Source organism: Ciconia boyciana, chromosome 9 (assembly GCF_034638445.1).
Source record: "Ciconia boyciana chromosome 9, ASM3463844v1, whole genome shotgun sequence".
NCBI lineage: Eukaryota > Metazoa > Chordata > Aves > Ciconiiformes > Ciconiidae > Ciconia > Ciconia boyciana.
Genome location: NC_132942.1, coordinates 816150 through 842635, shown reverse-complemented (window position 1 = coordinate 842635; position 26486 = coordinate 816150). Strand labels below are relative to the sequence as shown.

Sequence of the window (26486 nt, the reverse complement as noted above, 5' to 3'; positions counted from 1 at the left end):
TGACCCTTTAATGGAAACGTCCATAGATGAGCTTTAATGGGACACTACAATACAACAATTAAAAGAATGAAATACTGATTTTCTTCATTTTTAAATTTAACTTTTCTACAATTAACCAAGTGAGTGTTAACTAGTTTCATAAAACAATCTGAAAAACAGTATCTCCTTTTCGTTCACCACCCTGTGATTTAGAAACAGAGGCTGGCAGGACTGCTGGGAACACTGATTTCTGAAGGCCAACGCTGTCAAAGCCCCCGCTGTCCAGGTCCCAGGAAGAATACCATGAGGAAGTCAAATCATCATTTAAACCACGATTGCAGTCGGTGAAAGTTTTAAACATTTGAACAATTATGTAAAACTTATAAGCAGGGAGCTTTCTCATTTTTTTGAGCAATTAGGGGATTTTCTTTGTGCCTAGAGATCAGTCTAAGAAGACACACTGTCTTACAGATGGTCCGAGAGGGGACATCAGATCTGGTCGGTTTATTTTCTGTATCTGAAGATGTTTATCTTCACCTTGGTATGACAATATGCATCGGGAAGAAACAGACAGACACGCAGAGAAGAAAAAAAAAAAGGCAAGTTATTTCTGAAAAAAATTAGATGGGTGGAGTTAATTGCCCACTGGGATGGACCTGTATGTTCGATACCGTGACACTGCACACGCTGCCCGGGGAACGTGCCCATCACATCCCCGTGTCCCAGCGACTCGCTTCCCGGCGTCCTGAGGGACTCCCTCCGCCCAGACCTCCCTGTGGCCCGCGACTGCTCCCAGGGGAAACGCAGGGACACCTTTTAGCAGCGGGATGACCTAAGCTCCAAGAGGGGACACAGCACTTGAAGATCTCCAAAACAAAAGCTCCTTGCAGCTGCTGTTTGCAGTTGGGAGCAGGGTCGCTCCCCTGCCCCGCGGGGCTGTTTGCAGCAGGCCAGGGGCAGACCGGAGCCCCGGGGGATGAGCAGAGACGGTCCGGCCACCTCCGGCGAGGTCCAGGCGATTCCACCGCCCTGCAATGTGGGGCCTTTTAGGCCTCACAAAAAGCACCTTGCTCCCAGGAGAAGTCTTACCCTTCTGTTTCTGGCACCTAGCAGTAAGCAGATGGGCAACTCGGCCTTTGAAGAAGAGACTGGATTTTACTGGACTTTCATTATTCAAAGACTACTTCTACTTTGGGGTGGGGGAGGACGCAAATGTTTCCCATCCTAATTCCGAAATCCAGAGTGATGCAAAAAGGAAAATGTTCGTCCTAAAATTGTACACAGCAGTTCAAATAGAAGTAATTTGATAATTTCCTCAGGCACACAAAGCAGCAACTCAATAAAAATAAACATGCTAATGAATGTATTTAGTCGTGGCCATTACATTTCATAAATATTTACTGTTCAGTATTCAGAGTCCAAATTCACAAGAATCAGTTAACAACCAAAATAAGAAAGATGAAGGAAAGGATTTTGTTCCGCTGCACCAATACAAAATACGGTCATTTCCTAAGGACCGTGTCATGGCTCTTTCATCACGAAGTATGGGCGAGCATTTCCCACAGCGTAAACCTATAGCACCAGCCACGGAAGCAAAGGTTCGTGGATTTACACTACTGGGGAGCTGGCGCGTGGCCACAGCCTGGGGCTGGGCTGTTTAGTAGTACGCTCATTTAGCTTCAGAATAGGATAGCTGAGACCATTAAATGCTGAAATAAGCAGGACCACAGCACTCAGGCATAGCATAAGGAAGAGTCCACCGAGAGTTTACATCACATTTGAGAAAATAAAACACAACCCACCCTGAAAAATGCAAAGCCAATCATTTTGCTTTAGGGAAATCAAATAACTGGTTCAAATCTCACAAACACAGACTTTACATGGGGCTATTTGTAAAGTGTGGTATTACCCTAACTCAGTACAGGGTATCAAAGACCCTTTGTGCTTATCTGAATTTTAAATGAAAAGTTTAAAATAAAACTATCCTGATGCGGTGTGTGGAACAAAAGGAGGAGAAGCATATGAGACACTCTGTCAGGAACTATACTTGCTCTTGATCAATTCCCCTCCAGGTTTCTTCCTCTTCTATTCAGAAGCAATATGAGAGATATACTTCCTGAAAGAATTCAAATATATGCAAAAATTGTATTGAGGCATGTCTTTACAGCTGAAAATAATCATGCTGGCAGGGGTATAATAACCAAGTATTTCCAACGCAGCAATCAGAACTGAAGTAATGAGTGACTCAAGCAGGGAACAGTAACCCTACTCAGCTGCTACAGCTGAGCTTTATTTCTGTAGAATGAAGCCTCCACCCCACAGAATTAAGCTGTGAAATAAACAGCGCACGGGGTGTGCTCGCACCTCCCTTGATAAGACACAAAGCAACTGGCTGACTAGGCAAGGGTGTCTTCATAGCAACAAGGGCTATTTTTGTTTGGTTGCTCTGTGTTCCCTTACTGAATTCTCAGTCTCTAGAGATTATAGTGCTAATTCACAGGAAGATGCTGTTTCCAAGCTTACACTTGTTCCTCTGTGATTTTCATGATCAACATTCCCTTAAGTAGTACAATTCCTTAATCTTTTGTAAATGATTTGCAGTTTGTGGTCGTCTTTTCTTCCAGCTGTGCTTATTAAACACTCTTTCCTCAGTAAAATGGTGCCAGTAAAGTTCAGACAACAGCCATGGAATTCTGATGGCAATGAAGATATGCGGTTCCAAGGAAACTACGCAAATACATTTTCTCCTGCAAAAGCAGAGAAAATAGGTTTTAGAAGAAATTTGTTAGGAGGTAATCAATAGCCATTTGCTCTTGTTCTGAAGCTAATTTAAGAGTTGACCAAATCTTCCCTCCACAGATAACCCCTGAAGCTACTACTTTTCAGTAAAAATCCTTAGATAGAACCAACATCTTATTTTACTAGGACTATTGCACTCGTGATGTATTAACAGAGAGGAGAGGATGAAATACAGGACACAGAAGTCATCTTCATCAACATGCTATCCAGAAACTCTAGAATAGTATTGAGCCTAACGTTGCAGTAGATCATGATTTTTCTTCAAAATTCCTCAAAAGTTGCATGCTATTTATAATGGACAAAACCCCCCACATTTATTTGTAGAACTACAAGGAGCAAAATGTGCAATAGGTATCACAAACTCTGAACAATTTTTCTTATCTGTAGATGGATGTTGCACTTACAGCCGCTCATTAAGAGCACGATCACCCACACTGCTCCTGAAGAAGTGTCTCCATTATTTTAATACCCTGGGAAGAAAAGCACAAATAAATGCCAGTATTACACACAACTTAAGTATTTCATACATTAAAGAGCACCCCACAACATAAAGCCTTAAAAAAAAAAAAAAAATAGCATTTTATGGTCCCACACTAACTCAGTGCAGTTCTCCCCGCTGCCCGGGAGGCACAAGGAGCGCTTACGGCCCAGGCTGCTCAGCGGGAACCTGGAGAGGACAAAGGACCCTTCGCAGCTTGCAAGCTCTTCCAAATCAAGGCTGCATGAAGCCAGGGCCCTTGATCAGGTCACGCATTTTATTCCAGTTCTGCCACTGCTTTGCTTGGACCGAGCCACTTCTCATCCCTGCACCTTGGTATACCCCTCTTTAAAATGGAAATACCATCACTCGTGTTCTTCGCAAGCAACTGGGTGTGCAAGGATGAAAACTCCCCATAAAAGCCCCTATGATTATTTCTATAATGAAGGAAAGTAATACTGAAATGAAGTAAAAAATGCCATCAGAGGGCCACGAGGGTGAATGTTTCTTCTCCGGGACTGCCCTGTGAAGGAAGGAGGAACTACCAAACAATGAACTATTAATTAAAGCGACATGTAGGTTGAATCTAGGGGGTTGGTTTGCCTGGGGGGGTTCACTGCGGATGAGCCCACTGAACTACCCACCACAGGGCAGCCCTCTGGAAAATGGGGGGAAGCTTTCGACCAAGTGCTCTTCCCACAGCAGGGCTACAGACTGCTCCACAGCCAGATGCTTCGCTGTTTTGAAATTAATTTAAGTTCAAGGTTCAGTACAAAGTGAGAGAGAAGAAGCTTCCTATTTGATGAAAAGCAAAACCCACTCACTTTAGGTAAGAAAATCCACAACATCCCTCCCTCTCCCACTTTTTGGCTCTGTGTACTGAAACTGTAGTATTTGCCAACCCCGCCTCTAGTGTTTGGCCAGATCTTGTGACTGAAGCAAGCTTAGAGCTTAGGTATAACCTGTGTGGGGCTAAGGCTTACCCTAGTACGCTCTCTGTTTGTCAAGATAAAAGAAAAAGGATTTCTGAGTTTGAGTCACTGTGAGAGGAGGTAAAAAGACAATTAACTTTAACAAATAGGTCAAGAGAACTTCTTTTCACATCTCTACAAAAAAATTGGACAAGGTATTTTATATCTACGAAAAACAGTTCATCTTCCATGCCTATTCTTTGTAGAAGGCAATAAGCTGACTACCTTAGTCTATCAGTCTAAATTGGACATGCCACTGTTTACAGAATGAAGCACTAATTGACATAAGTGAAGACTCAGAGGTTTGCCTAGGGAATTTAAAAATGTTACTTATTGAATCAATTATGTTCACAGCGTGACAACTGCTTTTTCTTTTATTTCTCCTCATGGCACTGCAGACTTTTAGGCAAAAAGGTGTTGAGGAAGAAAAGGGGAATGAGAGGGACTCCATTAAATGAATAAAATACAAAAGGGCAGGTACAAGTCATTACCCACTATCTTTTCAGCAAGGAACGACTAAATCAAAGCCTAATCAATACATTCCTTTCAACTAAAGTTCAAACACTTAAATCTCAGCCCCAGGAGATCAGGCTTAAAGGAGCTAAATTTACACTGCTTAGAGTGCAATGATGCACTTGAAATGCAGAACAAACATTGCCTACCCATTAAACTCTGCACCTCTACAGCTGCAGCTTAAAAGCTTCTCTGATGGACAAGCCATAGAATAGTTTTATTTTTCAAAGGTGGAGGTACTCTGCTACTGTAAGAAGCTATCCTGCCGTAAGTGTCTACATACAGCCCTTATCGGCGTAATACCCCAAAGCACTCCAAGGGACGGGAGCCCAGAAGATTCCCAGTTCAGGAACGGCTACAGGTGACTCCTCCAGCAAGTGCCACTTTGTCACCGCAGCCGGTAGACTGAAACCACAGAGGGCACGCTGACCCAGCAGCGGGGCGGCAGGATAAGGAGGGAAACACCGAACGGCAGTCTAAGGAGTTTCCAGCACCACAGACTTGTTGAGCAGCCTATGTTTGTATCTGGAATGTCTGCCAGACCGGACTCCCAGCTGATAGGGACAGGCAGAATATATCACGTCTGTACTGTCTTCCACATCTTTACCGAACAGTCCAAGTTTTAAATAAGAGGTCAAGTGACGTACAGGAAAAGTATAAATGGCCTGTCTGAACGTGATGAAGGCAATGCATATTACAGTGCATACCTCATTTCCATTGCCAGTACAAAAGCACGGTAACATTTTAACAGACTAGCAGAAAATTTTATGCGGTCTCTGAAAAGAGCACTTAATACAGCTTTCATTCTTTTTGTAGCCTTGACAAAACATTTTTCAGTTAAATATTTGTTACTTGAGCTCAGCTCCATCATTTAACAAACACTACATCATGACCTTTAATTTCCGTCTCCTTATATATTCAAGTCAAGCAAAAGGAATCTAAAAAAGAAACCAAGAAGTGAAAATGACAGAAATGTTGCAACATTTCAGAGGCAACGGTTAAAACATCTACCAACATTACAAAAGTTTCTTGCTACAAACGCTCCTTTATTGTGCGGCCTTAAAATTGCTCATAACTTTGTCATCTGTACTGCTTCACACTGGCAGGGATGATCTAACTTAGACACGTACAAACTAATTGGGCCACTTTTTAAACGCATTTTAAAAACTCACAAACAAAGGCTGACTTAGGAGCCACCACTACCCCTCCTGGGCTGGAGACCTCTCCCAGACTTCGCTTGCACACTACGGAGCATCCTTTCCCCTCTCCGAAGGAAGCCAGGCTCTCAGCAACAGACCCAAAATGGGCTGTGCTGGTAGTGGGGATTTACTGGCATATCTGCTCAGACTTTTGAATTATTCAGGGGGAAAGCTTTATTGGCAATAATGTGGGTGCACATCATTCATTAATACCTTTTCTGAACAGGTAAGAAAAAAAAATCATAAATGCTGTAATTTCCACCCAAATGCACTATGACTTCTACAAAAGCAGGGCAGGAGAACTTTCTCCCCTATGTTTTTATTCAGAGTTGGGATAAAATAAGAGAAATGTGACAAATATGAGGAGCCATAAAATGTCACTGTTGTTCTGTTAGGCATTAAAAAAAACCCCTACTCACAGAATAGGGTCATATCTCAGTTACAAAAATAATGATTAAAAAGATCAGTGCCTTTGGCGTCCATGAATAGTTTCATGAATAGTAACTTCTCCCTCTCTTTCTATAAAATAGAGATATTTAATGTTGACTGTGTGAATACATGAGCTTCATTGTAGTCATTCACAAAATTTAATATTCATACAGTATTTTCTCCTGCTCTTCACGTAGCTCATCCCCTGCTCCATTTCCTCTGACCCCTCACATTGCTGCCTCCCACTGCTTCCTTACTCCCTTATCTCATCTGAGCCTCTCCAAACAGATGGATGGAGAAGTGCACTGCTGTCAGGACCGAGAAGATAAAGCAGGAATCATGGGTTGGCTTTGAAAGTAACATCCTCACGTATTCCAACCAATTATACCAGGTGCAAGAAAAGCAATGCCCTTTTGGTCAGGCCATTAGGAAGGATGCAGATCAGGTACTGGAAGATAAGAAGTAAATGGAAGCTTGGAGGACATTTATCAAGCGTTGTCATTCATTCAACATGTATTTTAAAACTTTAAATATCATCTTTGTATTGCCATTTATTACATTTGGGTAAAATGTGCCTCAAAACTACTCTATGGCCAAGCCACAAAAGGAACCCTATCTTACAGCTGAGAAGAAATGAAATGCATAGATACAGCTGCTGCCTTAGGGAGACGGATGTTTCGGAGGCGGGGGGAAAAACCAGGCAAGACTGTACATTTATACCAGATCTGGTGCGCTTGTATTTTTCTTTTTCACAGATCTGCAGACGTAGCCAAAATTGCTAAAGGATTTCTAATGCAGCATTGTAGAGATACTGTGAGCTAGTTTGTTTTATCCGCTAGCTCTGCGCTGTCATAAGCAGTCAAGACGTGTTTCATTGCTCACGGTCATTGCTTACACTAGCATAGCTGTCTACTTCTTTCTTCCCCTCTTAAAGCCACAACAAAAAGATCTTATAGTTATCAAGAACAAGCAAATGAATAAATGGCCGTGCCATTTGAAATACATTTCCGTCTACAGCTCTTGGGGCACAGATTCCAAAATCAGCTTCTGAAGCACCAAGGAGAGGTTGCGGCTGTCGGCCCCTGTGGCACCGGAGAGGAGAGGAGAGTGTCCGAAGGGACTGTGGGTGCTGCCCAGGCTCCACGCTCCAAGACCCACTGACTTCAGTGGGAAAAAAGACAGGACATTGCTAAGGCCATTTAAAAACAAAACCAAACCAAAACAAGAAAACCCAAAACAAAAAAACCCTTCAACAGTATTAACCACTTGTTCCCCATGAATAATTAAAGAATGGCATAAGGCATGGTCTGAACTGTGGACATCTAAGTTCATCTGAAAAACAAATTCCTCCGTTAGATAACTAAAAAATTATAAATAATGGTAAATATAGGTTCATTAGTCTTGCAGTACATAAGATTCATGAGCCCAGCCATGAAAATGCCATGTTTTCAGGCACATATGTATGCTTTCATTCATCTGAAACAAGATACAAACTGGAGGGGGGAAAAAGGCAAAGGGGGGGGGGGGGCAGGACGGGGACGATGACAAAAAAACCCTCTTACTTTCTCATTAAAAAGGTTTAATTAAACATTCCTTCCTTCTCGTTCTTGCTCCTTTTTCAGCAGGTGTAAAGTTTAAACAGTCTGCACAGCACAGCCTGAACCCCCAAGTCTCTTCAAGGCACAAACTTCCAGAGAACAGGACTTCCACGAAACTTCATTTCCCAATGAACGCTTCAGGAGACATTGCTGTTAAGCCTAGTTTATCAATATGACATGACTCCCAGAAACGAAAGGCCTTTGAACACTAACTCCCTCGGGATGCTCTGCTGGATAGCCGGATAGCTTTTATCCTCTTTCATAATTCTTACTGAAAGACAGAACTATTGAAGTATACAGAACTGCTACAGGGAGATTGACTGTGGCTATTGTAAATACATCAAGCTGCCAAAAAAAATCTAACATTACTGGAGAAAAATGCGTGACGTGATATAAATTCATGTTGACTACTTTTGACTATTTCAGTGGAAAGGTGCTATAGAACTGCAAATTACTATTACAGTATTAGCTAGTACAATAAGCATTAGGAAGAAGAACTGTTTCAATGCCTGGGGGAAATCAGGAATAAGAATGAATTACAGAAACTGATACAGTCATACATGCCATGTTTTAAAATGTATTTGAAATAAAACTATTACCATAATAAAACTAAATCCATTTTTGTTCTGCTTATTCTCTGTAGACAAAAGAAAAGGTCAAATATTTTTTCAACAATTAAAAGATGTAAAGAATCCAGACTTAAAACATCAATTCAATTTTGAGCCCAGATGACTTGATGATTTGAAAAAAATTAGAATATAATTTGGGGAAGAAATTCAAGCAATAAATAACTTACCTTCTTCACACCTTGTTTTAAAAACGATTGAGCAAAAGCTTCCAACACATAGTTGAGCAAACCTGCCCCCGTAACTGATATTCTGCCTTTTTGTGTGAAGTCTGTCCTAAGAAACAAGAACATAACACCCTTTTATTTTTCTGTCTGCTTAGTAAACAGTAAGCGTAAACTCTACTCAGAAAGTTAGTGTTTGATACCGAGTAAGAGATTCACCGCTTACACTCACACGCTTGTATGACAATCTCAAAGGCCAACGTAACAAGATACAGGAACATCAGCGTAACGAGAGGTTTGTAACGACCATGTCCTGTGGTCAGCGCTGCGGAAGGCCCTGCTGGACTCTGCTTCAGGAAAGACATGCGCTTACTGGAGAAGCCCGAAGGGCAGCAACACAGATAGAGGTCTGGAGAGGACACAACAGCCATCTCCGGAATCACGAAAGCCAACTGCAGACCCAGTGAAATACGCTTGCACGATTTTATAGAGTCCTCAGGACATCATCCCACCCAAGCTAGACAGAGGCAGCGGCAACAGTGAGGAGCGGAGCCCCCACTCCTATCCCCGCAGCACACACGCAAACCCAGCACCACCGACACCCTTGCCGGGCCACGACCATTTATTATTTCCGTCAATGCAAATCGGTAAGACGACAAATGCGTGAAGTTCAAGCGAAGGAGCTGGAGAACGTGAGAAGCTCCCTCCAACCCCAGGATGGATGTCAGCAGTAAAAATCCACCATTGAACTCAGCTGCTCTGGTTGGGATTTATTTATTCATTTTGCAGTTTCACCATTGTAGGGGACAAAAAAGGGAGGCTCAAGGAAAATATTGATCTCTGATTGATTTCCGTAGCAGGCAGCTGGCAATGCCGCATCCTTACAACAGAGTCAGAGGGAGAAGTCTATTAATGAGATCCAACTACTAAATTATTGACTAGTTAAGTACGGCAAATTTGGTCTAATTGTTTTCATGATGGGAGCTTAATTAAAGTGTCTTTACTATAAAAAGTCTAGCAATATTCTTGTTCAGATAGTGTCAGGGAGAGTTTCCAAAGCCTGCATGGCTTTCAAAACTAAATTAAAAGTTAGATCCAGTGCGAGGCTCTTCAAAAGAGGGAGCTTTTGTACGGGAGATCTTTTTAATTCCCATCTCCAGCTGACAAGCACTGCTCGTGCATCACGTGCATCTCTCCACATCAGGGAGACATCTTCTCACCCTGTGCCCACCGGGCTGCGAGAGACTTCAGCTCCCTCGAGCTGAATGAGGGAAAGGGCTGGGTAATAAAAGGAATCTGATGGCAATTGAGGGACACTAAATGAAAAAGCAAAGAAATGCTCCTGGCGGGGAGGGGGAAAGCAGTCAAACCAAAACACAGAGGGACAGCAAATGACACCAGAGACAAAATTCAAGCTACATAGGGATTCTCCACTGCGGAAAGACAGGTGTAACCTGCTCAGACACATGGAAATTTGCCAGTACACAACTTCAACATAAATCCAGGCAGTTACAGGGGAGTTTTGCCACCGACTTTCCCCTTCGGTTTGGCACTGTGCACAGACAACTCTTCCCAGAGCCCTCCCCACCAACACGGACGCTGCGCACCTCAGCTGGGTGGAAAGCAAGCTCAAACCTCATGTACATAACGCACACTTCCAGGGTAAGAGCCAGTGAATCACTCTAGAAATTGTCACTAACCCAAACACGTACACATGCAAGTGGAGGAGAGTGGCTGACAAGATTCACACTGGTTTGATATACCAGCAGTGAAAGCTCCAAGCACCAGAGCCCTCCAGAGCCGCATCCCGCGGCAGTGCCAGTGAACACCAGGGCAGTGCCAGCAAGCCGCCCCAGACCTTCTGCAGGCAAACGCCGCTCGGGTCCAGACCCACCCTGCCTGCAGCTCTGCCTGCAGCCAGGCCTTGCCTGCGGGGACTAACTGGCTTTCTTTGGACTTTAGACATCGTGATGAGATGCTTGTCTATAACAGCAATTAAATCATGGAAACCACATAAAAACTGTCATGAAGGAGTTCAGCCAAGAGGATAACACGGTGCTTTCTGGCCTCTGAATATACAGATACGCCTCATCATGCCTTTTTCAATGGTTTAGAATTTATTTATGGTAATGTTTGTTTGCTACTAGATCTTTTCAGACATTTATATGCTCTGCTTGGAAGCACCCACAATAATTCACTTTGCAAGAATATGCAGCAGTTGGCATCTCTGCATTCACATTTATTTAGGACAAAATAACCACCTGACATTAAGAGGAAGAACTACGCTGTGGTTAAATTGACTGTTTGGGAGTAAGCAAGCACCACTTCAATTGCCCCAGTTCCATTAGGGACATCAGGAAGGTCGCAGTCTCCCTTCCCTGACTTGCGGTTCTCTAGCTGAAAATAATAAAGGGTGTAACTGCCAATCTCAAACTGGGTAAACTAGTCCATATCCTACGGATGAGGTTCTGCTAAACGTCTAAGCCTGGCAACCAGTCCCTGCAGGGACTGGATTCGTGGTTTGATTTTCTACAGCACACTGGTCTACAGAGTAGCTGGGCTGAAGTCAGCACAGACAGTTATAACTTCATCTGACAGGGTTAGAAATATTCTGGATTCCCATCAGCATCATCCCACCACGCATACCTGGGACCAGGCTGCAGCTCTCCAAAGCAGCAGCTCTGTCACTAACCCCACCGGCAAGAGATCTCCTTGCAGGGGCACAGAGCAGGGCTGCGGGTGCCACGGCTGTAACGCACCCCGGGGAATGCCTGCAGGGCCGCCTGCAGCCACCACCCCAACACCTCCCCGGCCTGCAGCTCCCTGCTGGGCTGGGAGCGAGCAGTGCCTGGCGCAGAGCCCACCACACACCTGGGAGGTGCGAGGAGAGGCGAAGGCAGTCGACCTGCTCGGGCAGCTGATCAAGATGCAAGCCAGCAAAGCTGCGCTCTGCTTTCATTTATCAGCATCCTTAACAATGTCATGTTAAAGCTGATTAAACAAACAAACAGCCTGCTACAACACGTGGATGGTGCCTGACTGAGGTGCAGAATTTTCTCATTCTCTTGATGCTTTTAGTGCCCTGAAGAGTTTCAGGAAGTTGCTATTGAAATCTGCCCAGCAGTGCTTAGTAGGGGAGAAAGACAAGTTTCTCTCTGTACTCAGGTTACCATCACTCTCGTAAAGTTGTTCTCTCTTTAGGGGCATAATGTACAATTTTCCCACTAATCACGATCACTTGAGTCTCCTCATTGTGTGTTTTCTTATTTCTCTCCAGTGCAATAGTATGCTGCTAATGTTACGCCCTTTGCATAATTCCTTCATCTATTCAAATGCAGATGTCACCGTACATATACTACATGCAGCTGAAATTTCACACCTGTTTTGCCAGCCAGCATTTGTTAGATCCGATTACCTCCATAAGACTCCCAAAGAGGTGACAGTGGTGTGCACAGGCACACCCAGGTATCCTTGAACCTACCTGGCCAGGGCAGCACGGCTGAGGTCCACGGGCTCCTGCAGCTCCGTATTGCAGTTGCTGACCTGCATCAGCACCCGTGGTACCTCCAGAGGCACCGCTGCGCCGGCAGGCATTGAAAGCCTGTGTAAGTGAACCTGCTGAGGCTGCAATCACACTCTGGCAGCCCAGCTACGTCTCTGCCTTCCCGATTGCCACAGTATGCTTTAAGGTAAGAGTGAGCAGTAGTGACACCGAGCTCAGACAACTCTCCTGCACAAGCCTGCAGGAGCAGAAGCAGCATGCTGAGGACAGTGTCTTTCCTAAACTGGAACCGAAAAGCCTTGAAAACAGGGCGTGAGTGAGTGACCAGTTGCAGTCATTAGCATTTCTGCACCAACAGGACCGACATCTACAGTTGCAATGCAACTCTGATGCGGAGGAAGCCTCAGTAAGGACAAAGGGTCCCAGCAAACTTGTGAAAGAAAATAGTTTAAAAAGCCAGAGGAACATGTCCTCAAACAGCAACATCCCAGCATAGGGCTTTCAAAAACACCTGAGCCACAAGGAATTTAATTTCATCTGAAGTTCGTGGGTTTTTTCTTAAACATGCTTAGAGCTTTCCAAAGTCACATGGACCTCGCTGGACAACCCTGCCACGCTTCCCAAGGAACATCACAAGGCAAAAGTAACAACTAATTACAAGAGACACCAGAACAAAGTAAGAATTAATGGGGTTGACATCAGCTGGAAATAAATCTTTTTGTTAAAGATAGTCACATGTATCACATACCTGCTCATTTCAATGCTACAGGAATTAGGAATTCCACTCTGATCCTGCCGTAAATGTGCCTAAAGACATTTCTAGGCTCCACTCTGCACAAACACAAGTGCGTGTTCTCCCAAAGTCCCACAGCAGCTTACATCTTTGGGGCACAGAGGGCCAGACACCAGAGAAAGAAAATTGTTTGGGAACAAGTATGCTCCATGCCAATGGCTGGCAAGCAGGAGGGAGCTGGTAATTTTTAAACTGCTGTCCAAGCATCTGTTGGTAGACACAAGAGCAAAATGAACACTCTGGCTACACTGCTGTGCAGGAACAGTGGGGCAGCCTTCTATGACTGCAGAGCAGCGCACAGAAAATTGATTTCCAGCAATTATTTGTGCTCTGGCCAGAGAACCTAATCTCGCGTCTGAACAAACCAGAAGAAAGCTACAGGACATCTACAGCTGCTGCTTCAAATGCATCCAAGACATACCAACAAGATTATTATTCAGACCCCTCTCATTCCAAGCATTCAAATGGCAACAGAAAATCCTTGTTCAGGGCCATGGGCCCTGCAGTAGCAGCCCTGAGCCAGCACAGGGATGCTGCTACACCCAGAGGCCAGCACCCACCAGTTTGGATTCTCCAAGCTCTCTCTGAAGACAGACTCCTCACTCAGAGACGCATACTGTGTCCAGGTAAGACAATGAGTTTTCATAGCCATGTTTCTTTTCTGCATATTAAGCCAAGATTCCTCTTCCAAGTAGATGTTGGGCACTTTTAAGACACTGACCTGGGAAACAGAAGAATTATAGCTTTAAAAAAAAAAGGGGGGGGGGGGGGAGAATCACTTCTCAGTATTTTGAAAGTATTACTAGCCTCAGAGGATAAGACTGAGGATTCAGGAGGACAGCACATCAGCTGTGGTTAGCCCTGATGAGAACAATCAACTTCCTCAGCAGCTACCGAAGGCCATGCAAACACTCCAAGATTTAGGGAAGCTGCTCGGTCCCCAGCCGGACTTCCAAGACCACTACAGGCCAACTTACCTGCATCACCTCACGCTTTCTCACTTGCTGCTGACAGCTAATTTACAACAACGAAGGATAACAGAAGCCACTTCCAAACAGTTACATGCAAGGCAGCCAAACCCACCAGCTAAACCACGAGAGCAGGAGAAAGGCTGCACCTCTGCAGGCTCCTGCTGCCAGGCGCAGCGGCTGACGCCCTGCTCCAGCTCCTCTCTCCCAGGAGGCCTCCTCCTCTGCGAGCCCACTTGTCAACCTGAGTGACCTTGATCTAGCAAGCGTGGGCCAAAGAAGGGATGAAAATCTCACCATCGGTTTATTTACATTCTGCATGTACAGGGCAATGATATGTTCTCCTTGGCAGGTAAGGCTTGGGAGAGACAAACACATGTTTAGAGGCAAAAACACAGAGAGTCATCAGCACCAGGAAAAGAGTACATGCATACTTTTAAGCATGCAGGCTGTGAAATAGTACAGTTATTTAACCATGCATGAATGTAAAGTACTTTTCTGTATACAGACTATCTGCTGCAAGATACTCTGCAAAAAAACAAATAATAAATTAAGGCTAATTCTTCTCCCACAGCAAACTGTGAAGAAAGGACTGTCACTAGAAGAGACACAAGAGAGAGACACTAAGGAATTGCACAACCCAGGCCCTTACGTTTACTACAGCCTTTAAGGAATCACGTTTTACCTTCTTTATAGGGACCCTAGATGTCATATTTAACTTGCAACATGCTATAGGCACATTAAGTATTATTTTAATTCCCTCTGAGTTCACTTACAGAATGGTTTTGTGAGTGATTACAACCCAATGTGTTCAGGAGCCATGGATCAGACATCCAAAATACATGAGCTCAGCTTAGAAATAATTACCCAGTGTTTATTACTAGCTGTTGCCTTCTTGCTGAGTTCCACAAGGCTGGGCTTTTATAAAAATACCATCTACCACACAAAAATTGTGAGCATTGACAGCAATAAGTTTATTATATTGGGGTAGGGGGAATGGCTGTACTTTCACTGTGGCCCAGATAACATTTTAAAACAGCTTTACTTTTTCCAGGTACAAAAGTTAAAAGCCCATCACTGCCTGTAAAAGAACCACCACCACCAGTTACATCTTAGCGTGCTCAAGGCTACGATTTTGTCCATTCAAGTTAAATATAAAATCAGTTCCTAGAGAATTTTCTTCTCTTAACTTCTCTTTAAAAGTAACTTTTCTAATTTAAAAAAAAATCATTAGGAAATGTGATCCTTTTAAACAAGATAAACCACCGTGAAGCATTAAGGTTTTACAAGTTGACTAAATTTCTCTAAAAGTAGTTACCTTTCTTAAAATTTCAGGAATAACATTCTGGCATGTTGCAATTCTCCTCCGGTAAATAATCCCCGTAGACAAATCTGATGATAAAAGAAAATGAGAAGGGAAGAGTTACGGCAGCAAATATTACCATTCTTTTAATAAAAACAAAGTAGTTGGAAGACTTCACAGCACAGCAAATATGCAAGGAGAAATGCTGACAAATTAACAGAGCATTGGGGGGGGGCGGTTTTGGTTTGTTTTTTTTGTTTTTTGGGTTTTTTTTTAAGTATAACCCAGTATTTCTGCTGCTTTGCCAGACAGAAGGCTGTAAACAAGACTGCTACGGGCATTTTGTGCTCTGCCTCTGGAGGAGGGCATCTGCACCCACCACTGTGATCCAGACCCCCCCTTATCCAGCATGTGGTACAAGCATTTTACTGGCATTTATAGTGGTGCTCCTGGGTAGCAAAGCACTGCAGGCAGTGCCGGTGCCAGTGCCGGGCTGCATGGGTGCACCCAGAACTCCATCCCACAGCCCACGCAGGGTCTGGCAGGACCCACTAGAGAACCCTGCTCCTGGTGGCACCGGATGGACGACGATCGGGGCGAGAGAAAAGCTCGGTCGACTGAGCTACCAGATCAACATACAGACCTAAGTTTTCATTTACTTCTATGCCCACCCCAATTTATATTCTCAGGCTCATTCTCTGGGCAAACACACTACGTACAGATTTACAGAACAGTCCTGTCTCATCACACATTTATTTTTGTATTGAGTTGGACCCAGTGACAAGGACAAAACTATCTATTAGGAAACAAATTACAGTTATTTAGTATCTCCAAAAAACGGTTGGCTTTTAGAATCACTTTGCCTTTTAATATTTAATGACCCAGATCAAGAACAGAATGCTACCGAACGAGAAGCCAGCTGGCAGGCAGCCCAGGTTAAAGACTTCTCCGCGATAAAAGAGTACCTTCTCGAACAGTTGCATTTGGTGGGATTCGTGCAATGAAAACTTCATGGGGTTCCGTTTCCAGAACTCTAACAAACACATCACATTAATAATATGGAGCATCTATCTCTGTGCAACATAGAGGGGAAAAGCATTCTGCAGGAAGAGTGATTTACTGCATTTGATGAGAACGGCAATGGCAGCGCTAATGCTCAGCTTTCTTGAATCTCAGGGCAACCTCACTAACCTTGCTTAGAAAGAGAGCATAAACCTGGAATTAAGAGCCACCATTAAACCTGAGCTGCAAGAGAGAAGACACCTCCAAATGCATGATAAAGAGCATCCACAAGCATTTGGGAATAAAACTTTAAAGTCACAAGTTCTTATCTCATCCCAAATGAGTAGTTGATCACAGTTCCCATATTGGGAAGAAAGGTGGTTATTTCCACGCAAAGTCCTATGGTACTTGTTTCATATCTGGTGTCATAACTGTTCAATAGATCCTCTGCACAGGCATGTTACCTTAAGTGCCTAATTGCAAACATTTCCTGCGAACTCTGCAACTGGAAAACAAATATCCACATGTATCAGCGGACCTCATTGACAACTGCGCTCTGACCCAACCAGATTTATTTTCCCATCAATATGGCTGGGGAATGGTAATATCTGATTTTTGGTATTTCAGGAATTCTGACTGATATAGCAAGACACTGAGGATCTGTGATCGCTTTCTGACTGTCAGCTTCCTACAAGGCCATCGCGCAAGTCTCCGATTCCTGGAACTACCTCCTCATCTGGGAAGTGAAACAGCAAGGGATCCCTCCGCAGGCAGGGATCATGACAGCCAAGCAGCACGATGCCTGTGGAGCGCCCGAGGCTCGATCCACACAGCTCACTGTGCTTCCTTCCAGGGGCCTTACATCTGATCTGTAGAGCACTGCATATGGAAATCATCACAGAAACGCCACAGAATCGTACAACAAAAGAACATACTATAGAGAAACCAGGCATAATGTGTCTAATGGCCTCAGAATAAGCTGAAGATTCAAATACTTAATGCAGTTAAAACACATGGGGGGGAGGGGGGTGTGGTAATATTTTCGTGGTCTGGCTTACACAATGTCCAGCACGCAGGAATCCCAGGCATGTCTGCAGTGCCCAGTTTCTATTGAAATACAACTATTACATAATTAATTTTAAAGGTTATGAAAAATTTTAATTAGCTCTGTAAGAAAAGTCAGGCAGCTTACCTGTTTTCTCTTCCACTGTTTCTACAGCCGTGACATGTTTCTCCATGGGACTGGGATACTGGGATAAAAATGCATAGGGTAAAGATTACCACTTCTCACATGGGTAAAAGAAAATTGCTAGCTGTCACTCGTCAAGTCAAAAGCAGTTTCATAGCTTCTCTCAACAGGTATGAGCTGCCTGATATTAACAACCTGCAGTCTCCATTCAAGTTAGCAGAAAGGAAGAATTTAGTATGATTAGCTTAGTAAGAAAGATTAGAAAACAAACAGAAAGCCCACAATACTGCTATGAGAAAAATCGCTTGAAGGGGAGATGCTATCTTCCACACACCCTCCATACCACAGAAAGGAAGATGCGAGCTCTTGACTCACATCACGTTTTTCAAATGAGGGCTAAGCAGACCTTTCAGCAGCATGGCAGCTCCAGGGGCCAAAGCCCCCCACGCTGCACTCTGCAGAGAACAACAGCGTCCCCAGTTTCTGCAGCACGCAAGCTCCTTGTCACTGCCACTAAGCATGTTCAGCCACACAACCTATTTCCTCAAGCAAAAAGCTGGAAAGGTACAGTGCAGCGTCACCTGAACACAGACTCTGGTACGTAACATTTCACTGTCCTGCAAAAGCTGCTAGCAGAGTGTGACAGCGGGACGTCACTTTGGATTGCAGTGTGGGTCCACCCTGGCAAGAGGGCATGCTCTTCTGCTCAGGGGCTGGCGGGCAGCAAGGATAAGGGATTGCTACTGCCCGTTCCTGCTCAAGATAACCTCATTTTCCTTAGGCTGTACAGACGAGTTGTTTCAAGGCTGGAAGAAAGAGATTCTCGCTCCAAGACCTCCACTGCACAGGAATTATGCCAAAATTGTACAGGTTGCCTGTAGGGCAATATCCTACATAAGAAATGTATGCACAAGAACAGGACTTCTAAGGATGCATAGTCTATTTTGGAACTTAAAAAACTCCTCTGGCTAGAAATGAGACAAAGAAGGCTACAAGGACCTTACTCTCCATTGCAAAAAGCAATCAACATTCATGTGAATACTGAATTCTAAAATTTAAAGTGCAAGATAATTTACTGAACTCAAATAATACCCAAAAGTTACCGTAACCTCCATGCTATTACAAATGCCAGACTGAAGAAATACTGACCACCAGACAAAGATTAGCATTAAAAAAGATACAAAGCTTTAGGAAAGGTGTGGAAATGGCATTTTAAGGCTAACTCACTTTATGTAATGCGATTACGATGTGCAATAATAGGTGCTCCAAAATTCTGATATATATCTTGGGTTCTAAGCAAAAAAGGTCGACAGCTCCAGAACAGGCTGTTCCATAATCCAGCTCTACTATTTTTTATTGCTGCACAATAAAAGTTGATTTAAAAAGTGCAAGGTTTTCAAGTCCTGTTCTACACAGAAATTGGAGGCTTCTCCACAACATGCTGCTTTGCAATGGCAATAGTGGCATAATTACATTATCGATGTAACTTACACTCTGTAAGGCCCAATCGTGTGAAACAAAGAGCCGTTTACATATATCTTTCACTAAATAGCAGGCCCTATTACCCCAGTATTTAAACAGAAATAGACTCAATTTCCTACACAGCACAGTAAAAGAAAGAACGTTACAAGTCTACAAGCAGATGTAATGGCTAGGATTGTCTAACAGCCACAAAAACAGTGTTTCCAGTCAGCCACAGCCTCCATGCAAGGTTTCCATTCCCTGGGGACACCAAAGCTAACAGCAGCAGAGAACAAAGAGATCTCGGCCTGGCTGTTATTTCAGCCCTGCAGTAACTCAACCCCTGAACCCTCCTCCCCAGCACCGGAGGCACAGGAGTCCCGTCCCCATCTGAAGGGCTCCCACTAGCCCAAGGGCTTCAGCCCTGCCCTGCGGTCTCCTTGCCCGGGAGCGCAAACGCAAACTGCCCTGGGTCACCTCCCCTGCTCAGCAAGGGCACGGGGCCGGCACTGCCACCCCTTCCAGAAGTCACACAAGGCACTGGCTCCAGCGTCCGCATCCCCAACTGCTTGTGTTGGGCCACATGACAGAGCAAGGACTTCCAAACTTCGGGACTGCCTGAAGAGAGGCGGCTGCCACGGTGCTGCTAACCCACGGTCGCCCCAAACGCCACAGCTCCCGCCACGCGCTGTTCCACGAGAGCACCGCTGCCGGCCACGCCGCCGAGGGCACCCCTGCGCCAGGAGGGGACCCGGGGTGCTGAGGCAGGGACGGGCTGCCGGCCCGCTCGCCATACGTCCCTGGGAGCTCCCAAGGCACAGCCACCGTCCCCTCGGCCTGCACCTGCACACCAGCACCGGAGAGGGTGCCGGGGCTGGCCAGGAGCACCAGGCTGCAAGCTGAGAGGATGGGCAGCAACCGCTGGGCAGAATCCGGCCGGGCTGTCGAGGGGCAGCTTTCCTGCCTGCTGTTCGGGCAGCAGGACAGGCAGGCCAACGAGCCGAAATCTCAGAGCTGCCGGGGCAGAAGCGGCACCCCGCGGCACCCCGGGCCGTTCCGGCAGCCGGCGGCACCGGGCGAGGAGGGACCGCCATCTTGTGGCCCGGCCGGCAAACGCGCGAAACCCGCCTCGGCGGGCAGCGGGGCGGGCAGCGCCTGTCCCCCGGCCCAGGCGGAGCAGGGCAGGGGCCCCGCTCCTCGGCCACGGCCACGGCCTGGCGTGTGCCAGGCTGCCGAAGGGCCCCACCGGGAGGGGACCGGCGCGACCCCCTCGTTGTTCCGGCAAGGCGGAGCAGAGGAGAGCCCCGGGGCCTGCCCGCTTACCGGAGCCGGGAGCAAACCCGGCCCCTCTCGCTGCTCAGGCCCGACCTCCAGGCCTCGCCTGTCAGACCCTGCCCAGCCCGCAGCCCGCTACACCTCAGGCTGCACCTGGGGAGGTACGACTCCAAACACTGCAACTCAAAATGCTGTACCGTTATGAAAAAGAAGCAGTTATCCAGACAAAGCGTGCATACTTTTTTATAAAAATTAAATAGTTCCAGTGAGTTCCTGCAGTAAATTTCTTTCCAGAGCGATTTTCTTATTTTAAAGACATTTCGCCTCCATCACACTAAGAGGACCCCAAACAAATCGGCGACAGCAGAAGCCACGAAGCTGACTTTGCCTCTAAGCTATCCATAGCTTTGAAATGACTTTTTTCTACCCTGGCTGCCGGTCGTGAGCGTTTCCTGGAGACGTCAGAGCCCATTTCACAGATGCGGAGCTGCAAGCGCCGTTCGGAAGCACCGAGACTCCCACACCCAGAAACCCCTCGGCACCCCAGCACAGGGGGTACCCGAGCGGTTATGGGGTTACCTCTCATTCCAACGCCTACCAGAACTGAAGCACTCCATTCTCCGCCTGCAAAAACCTGACAATTAAAATTAGATAAAGACTTCCTGTGCTCTCATTCGGTCTTCCTGCAAATGTATCAATCGTTTTCTACAAATAACAGCAAGCAGAATTGATTGCATTAGCCATTATTCTGAATCCAGGGAATTAAGACCCCACATACCTTTCCTAACTGCAATGTGTAAGATCGTTTATCAAAAGCAGCAGTTTCTAACCACAGCGATGTTTCTTAGAAGTTATTTGTGGGAAATGGCAGGCCTCTAAGAGCGGCACTGTGTTTAGCAGCAGAGAGAAATCACTGCAGGTTACACGTAATGAGTTGTATAAAAATGAAATATTTCAAAGCAATGAAGGGCTGGTTTTACATGCAAGATCAAATGGAGCCCACATAAATCAAAATGACAGCTTCAAAGACTTGCAAAAAATAATAATATTTAAATTCATAAATATTCGGATTCTTTCTTTTGTAACTGCAAGGAAACGAAGCAGTGACACTGCAAAATCAGCTGAACCTTTCCAGATTCCTCCACTTTGTTATTGGTTTGGAAAGGTGGTGGTTGTGAATAAACGTAAATTTAAAAAAAAAAAGTCTAGCAAACCCCCTGCACAGATTACTTGCTGTGATAAAGACCGATAAATACAAAAGCCCTTCACATACAGATACACTTATTTCAAATACAAATCAATTTGTCACACCTGAACTAAACGTTTGATTTACAGTTCGCAGGCTCACTTTAAACGACACCTGTGCTAACCTGACGGCCACCCAGCAGCTCTGCGGTCCGCTCCAGCAGGCTCAGGCCCCCGGGCACGGGGCAGGGCTCCCCTCGGCCCCGCACCCCACAAAGGCGTAGCCAGCACGGCTTTCCTACAGCCTCAGCAACGCAGCGGCTCTGCCTGGGGACCGGCCACGCGAGCCCAGGCGCTTCGGACGGGTATGACAGAAGTTAATGCCCCTACTTCCAGCAGGATTCTTCCTTGCCTACGCCGCAGCTCTGCGAAAGGTGTACTCGGCAGAAAGAAAGCGGCCCTTGCAGACCACCATCCACCTGACCCACCCAGGACATCCCTCGAGATGGTGCTCTGCCAGTGCCCATCCTCCCACACCGACCATGGAGAGGCCGTTTTCTCTAGAAACGCATGGCGAAGGCAGAATATTTTCTAGCATATTTCTGAACCGACATACAAGAATATATACCCCAATATCTGATGTAGCAGGCTGTCCATCTGATTACCACCTGTACCTTACTGATTCTACGTAATGAAAGCAGAGGACACATCTCTGCAGTAAGAGCATGTTTCTAGAGAAGCTGGGTGTAATTCTGCTGCAGAGTGCAGCGATGTTTTAAACCTAACCTGAGAGATGCACAGGAGGAGGGGGGTCAAGGAAAAAAAAAAAAAGCCCACACTGATGCTTTCCACAGTCCGAGCGACTGCCGTGCTCCGTCCTCAGAAACCATAAATTGCAGCCAATACACAAATGCCCCAGTCAAGGCAATATGGGGGATTTCTGTGAGCCAGGAGATGTCTTGGCGCAAACATGCCCTTGAAGAACCCTGACTGCTTTGCCTTTGGTCTCCTCTGAGAACACCTTTGCTTGCACCTTCCCACCCTATTTTGCAACATAACAACATTCAAAGGTTCAACTTGCAGAGTCGCAACAGAAAGAACAAGAGCACGAGCCCTGAAGTCAACTTTAACTATGGCATTTATGAGTAACTATGGCAATTATTTTTCCAATCATATCAAATTCCTGGTTAAAAGCATGCAATGCACTTTGCTGCCACATACAAATGAGGATTATTTTAACCTTTCTGCTCTGTGCTTCTGGCTGTCATAATTAGCCTCACTATTCACCTCCAACTGCCCTTCTCAAGTCATATGGAAGTATACCACAGAATACAATTGCCATTTGCATTTCTACTCTGGTTCAAATCTTTCACAATGAAAAGCACTAACTCTGCGTCTCCTCTCACCTCTAATTGCCAAACACTCAAGAAAATCAGCAAAAAGTGGCCCTGCCTTCTCTTCTCCAAGTTTATTCAGTGTTTTCAAATTAGTATTTCGGAGCACATCCATCGCTTAGCCATAGTGTGGCAGTCTAAACTATATGGTTAGCAACTCCGACTGCCCAAGCTTGCCAGAGCTACAGCTCAGGATTTCTGCAGCAGGGAGAGAGGAAAAAAAGTTTGCTTTCTTGCCTTTTTTTTTTTTTAAAGAAAACCTTAAATGCATCTTTGCACAGTCCTATTCTAGGGCAAAAAAAGGAACAGCTGTAGATGATTAACAGAAACAAGAGAAATAGAAAGACTCCAGACTAAGCATCTTTGCCTGTATTTGCTGTTCAAAGCTCTGGTGCTTCGGCTTGTGAGGAAATTTTGGGTTTTTCCTTTGTAAAAGAATTTCACATACATGACAGTTTGGTTTTCAGTACAGGCATGACACCACTACAGGGATCCAATTCCATTTTGTACTGAGCCATCGAACACCAGAAAAAAAATAGGCAGTCAATTAAAACAAAAACACACCAACACATCTTTTAGAGATTCGTGCACCTCATCAGTCATTTCCTCACGAGATGGACACTGAAGACGAGAAGCTGACCCCACCAAGATCGCGTGCTTCTGCCTGGTGACTTCAGCAAGCCCAATGTCGTTTTTACAGGCTTTCAGCAAACCGGAAAAACTTGTTATTTCTTGGTAGAAGTGCAACATATTGTCTTCCACTCCTACCCTCACCCATAAAACCAATCCAGTTCTTAAGGATCTGACCATTTTTAATAAAAGGTTACTCAGCAAGAGGCATTCTCTGCCTCCCAGCGCCCAGGTGGGCAGCAGCAGGAGCAAGGCTGCACACCGCGGGGCAGGTCGTCATGCCACCGCTGATGAACTGGAGTCATTGGGGCTGCCTCGGCTGCAAGCAAGCGCGCGGGGCTCTGCTCCACTGCCGCGCTGGCCAGGGCTGCCCTGGGCATCCGCACCGCAGCAGAACGCCGGGCAGGTTCAGCCACAGGACGCAGCCCCGCGCATTCAGCCCAGTTCTGCTGTCATCATTTGCACAGCCGCCCGGGTGCCGGAGCTGTGCGTCTCGCAAGCGGGGACGCTCCGGGTTCCTCTTGGCACTGCCGTTGTGTGTCTGCCATTGCCAGGCCTCTGCTAACAGGAGACGGAGAACTGGCAGCTGGCTGAGACAAAAAAATCCTTCCTTGTGTTTTAAGTTGGTTGCATCAAGGATGAATTTAGCCCAAAGTCAGCATTTGTTTAAACATCTTGTCCTGCTGAGAACATTCACAAACCCATGGGGTTTTGTGCCAAGGAAATGCCCTGCGCTATACAGCTGCTCACTTCTATCGTTAATGTTTAAACACATGCGGCCAAAACAAATGTAATGGAACCTGCTCTGTTCTTCACCTTGGTGTTCACAAAAACCAGTCACAGCTAGAGGGCAAAAGCCCGGCATCAGCTTGTAATAAAGATTAGAATTCAACCCTATTTCTGTGCTACTGTTCAAAGGAAAACACCAACAAAAAGCACAGTTTTGATGCACAGCTTGGAGCTTGGGTCTGAGAGACAACAGTGCTCAGAAGGAAAATTTAGCGGGATGCTGTTTTGCTAGGAGCAGATGCAACATGGAAACGCTGTTTACCTGTCATTAACACAGCCTTCTGCCACTGCAAAACGTTTTCATTTTAAAGCCTACTTAAAAGTCTAATGATTGTTGCACTACTAGGCCAAAAGCCATACTGCACCAAGCAGTGACGCAGGGGTTAGCGTTCTGCAAGGACAGAAAACCAGAATTCATTTCTACTGCTCCAATCTTTCTTTCAAAGAGATCCCAGCCACCACGGCAGAGCCCCTGGAAGGGCAGGTATTGCCGTCCCGGTTGTGCACGTCCCTTGTGCCACAGGGCAGCCATGCCGTACCCCCATGAGTCCACCACGGCTCACAGACCGGCACGCCACGCCTGTGGAGCGGAGCCTGTGGCAGCAGGTGGCTTTGTTTACTGCACCAAAGTCCCTCTCGCACGTTTTGACCACACCACACTCTGCAAGCGGGCTGTTTCTGGCCAAGAAGAACGGCCACCCGCTTTCCACCGCAGCCACGGCACTGCCCACCCCGTCCTCCGCACCGGGGCCAGCACCGTCCCTGCTGGAAGTGACCATGGGCGAGGCTCCCAGACCCAGCCCGGGCACCCTGGGGTGCGAGACAGCGTGAGGGAGACCGCTCTGCTCCGCAGACTCCTACTCAACCCACACGCAACCAGCACCTCGGGCACAGAAAGGCAAGTTTTCATCTAAGCATGAAGGACGCTCCGATGACGAGGAAAACCAAGCTTTCAGCTGCAGGAAGGGCCCGCAGGCCCACAAGGCCCCAGAGCGGGACCCGCGCAGCAGGGCCTCGGCCGGCCCCGCTCCTCCTGCACGCCCTGCGTGTGCCGGGCTGCGGCGCGGCCGGGGCCGGAGGCAGCAGGGCGGCTCTCTGCTCCCTGCCCCAGCTCCGGCGCGTTCCCCACGCCGGTTTCCTCTCCCACAGGCAACACCTAGGGTTTTGCAGGCAGTCACCGCGCAAGCAGGAACAAAGGAAGGCTGCTGGAGAGACAAAGGGGGCAGAGCCGGCGGCTAGCGCAGGAACTAGAGCTCAGCAGAGCGGCTCCGGAGCGGGCACACCCCGCGGCCGGGCCCCGCCGCCGCCGTGAGGCGCTCCTGCCCCAGCCGGCAGCGCCCCGGGAGGGCGGGGGGGGGGGGGGGCGCGGGCCGGCCCGGTTACCTTGCGGAGGTAGCTGGCCACCACCTGCTCGAAGGGGTACCGGTACACGCGGTGCACCTCCACCGTCACCCCCATGGCGGGCTCCGGCCCGGGGCCCGGCCCGGCCCCGCTTCCCGCCCGCCCCGCCCCGCGGACCCGCCGCGGGGCCGCCCCGCCCCGCCACCATCTTGTGTGCGGCCGCCGCCCCACCGCCCCGGCGCGCCCCGGGGAGCCGGGCCGGGCGCGGCCCGTCCCGCTGGAGGAGGCCGCCCGGCTGCGGGGGGTGCCGCGGGCCGGCCGCGGGCAGCGGGCCGGGCCCCTGGGCAGGCATCGGGGCGCGGGGCAGAGGCTGCGGGTGGGCCCCGGGAGCGTTGGGCTCGAGGGGGCGTCCCGGTGCGCACCGGCACGGATCGGACGCGGAGGAAGGGAGCGCGTCAGCTGCCGTCCGCGGCCCTCGGCCCCGGTCCTGCGGCGCCGGTGCCTCACAGCAGGCCTGGGCCCGGCCACAAGCGCCGGGCGATGGCCCCGGGCAGGTCCGATCCCCTTTACGCTGGTGACAGAACCGGACCGGACAAGGGCAGCGCTGACGGCGACGGCCAGCAAGGGCTGCGGCTGCGGGCTCGCACGCCTCGCGCCTTCGCGCCCCGCCACGAAGGCCGGCCCGGGCCCGCGGGGACGGGCGGGAGCCTCTGGCTGCAGCAGAAGTGAAAACAGCAACGTCTTAAAAGTAACCCATTGCCTCAACGGTAGCCTCAGCGTGATGCGTTAGGAAAGCTAAACGTCGTCGTCGTGTGAAATCAGAGAGCGTTTATTGGGTAAATCAAGTCAGTGTATTACCAAAAATAAAGTGAGTGCGCTTAAAGCGGGGGGGAGCGAA

At 47.3% G+C, this 26486-nt stretch overlaps 1 protein-coding gene across 4 annotated transcripts; it reads right to left on the bottom strand.

The window, feature by feature from the left end:
* On the bottom strand, positions 1-25780 carry PRELID2 (PRELI domain containing 2). 4 transcript variants are annotated; one of them, XR_012044053.1, is made up of 8 exons: positions 25631-25780; positions 17517-17574; positions 15338-15411; positions 13612-13772; positions 8763-8868; positions 3183-3248; positions 1069-2726; positions 1-516 (listed from the first exon to the last, which is right to left on the bottom strand). XR_012044053.1 is itself a non-coding variant. In XM_072871843.1 (7 exons), exons 1-6 carry the CDS (start codon positions 25703-25705, stop codon positions 3204-3206), a joined length of 519 nt encoding a protein of 172 aa, XP_072727944.1. In that variant the 5' UTR covers positions 25706-25780; the 3' UTR covers positions 1-2726; positions 3183-3203. The 4 variants fall into 4 exon arrangements, 1 of the variants encoding a protein (XP_072727944.1); XR_012044054.1 differs by having other exon boundaries at positions 1-2095; positions 2503-2726; XR_012044055.1 differs by having other exon boundaries at positions 2503-2726.
* Between the last annotated feature and the right edge of the window lie 706 nt (positions 25781-26486).

Bases quoted from the DNA above. Each gene is read 5' to 3' on its own strand.
- PRELID2 (XM_072871843.1), bottom strand. From the start codon at position 25,705: ATGGGGGTGACGGTGGAGGTGCACCGCGTGTACCGGTACCCCTTCGAG. The intron at 8,869-13,611 runs GTGGGTGCTGGC...CTTGTTTCTTAG, and splicing joins AGCTTGGAGAATCCAAACTG to GACAGACTTCACACAAAAAG. The intron at 3,249-8,762 runs GTAAGTTATTTA...TTTTCTTCCCAG, and splicing joins TAAAACAAGGTGTGAAGAAG to GGTATTAAAATAATGGAGAC.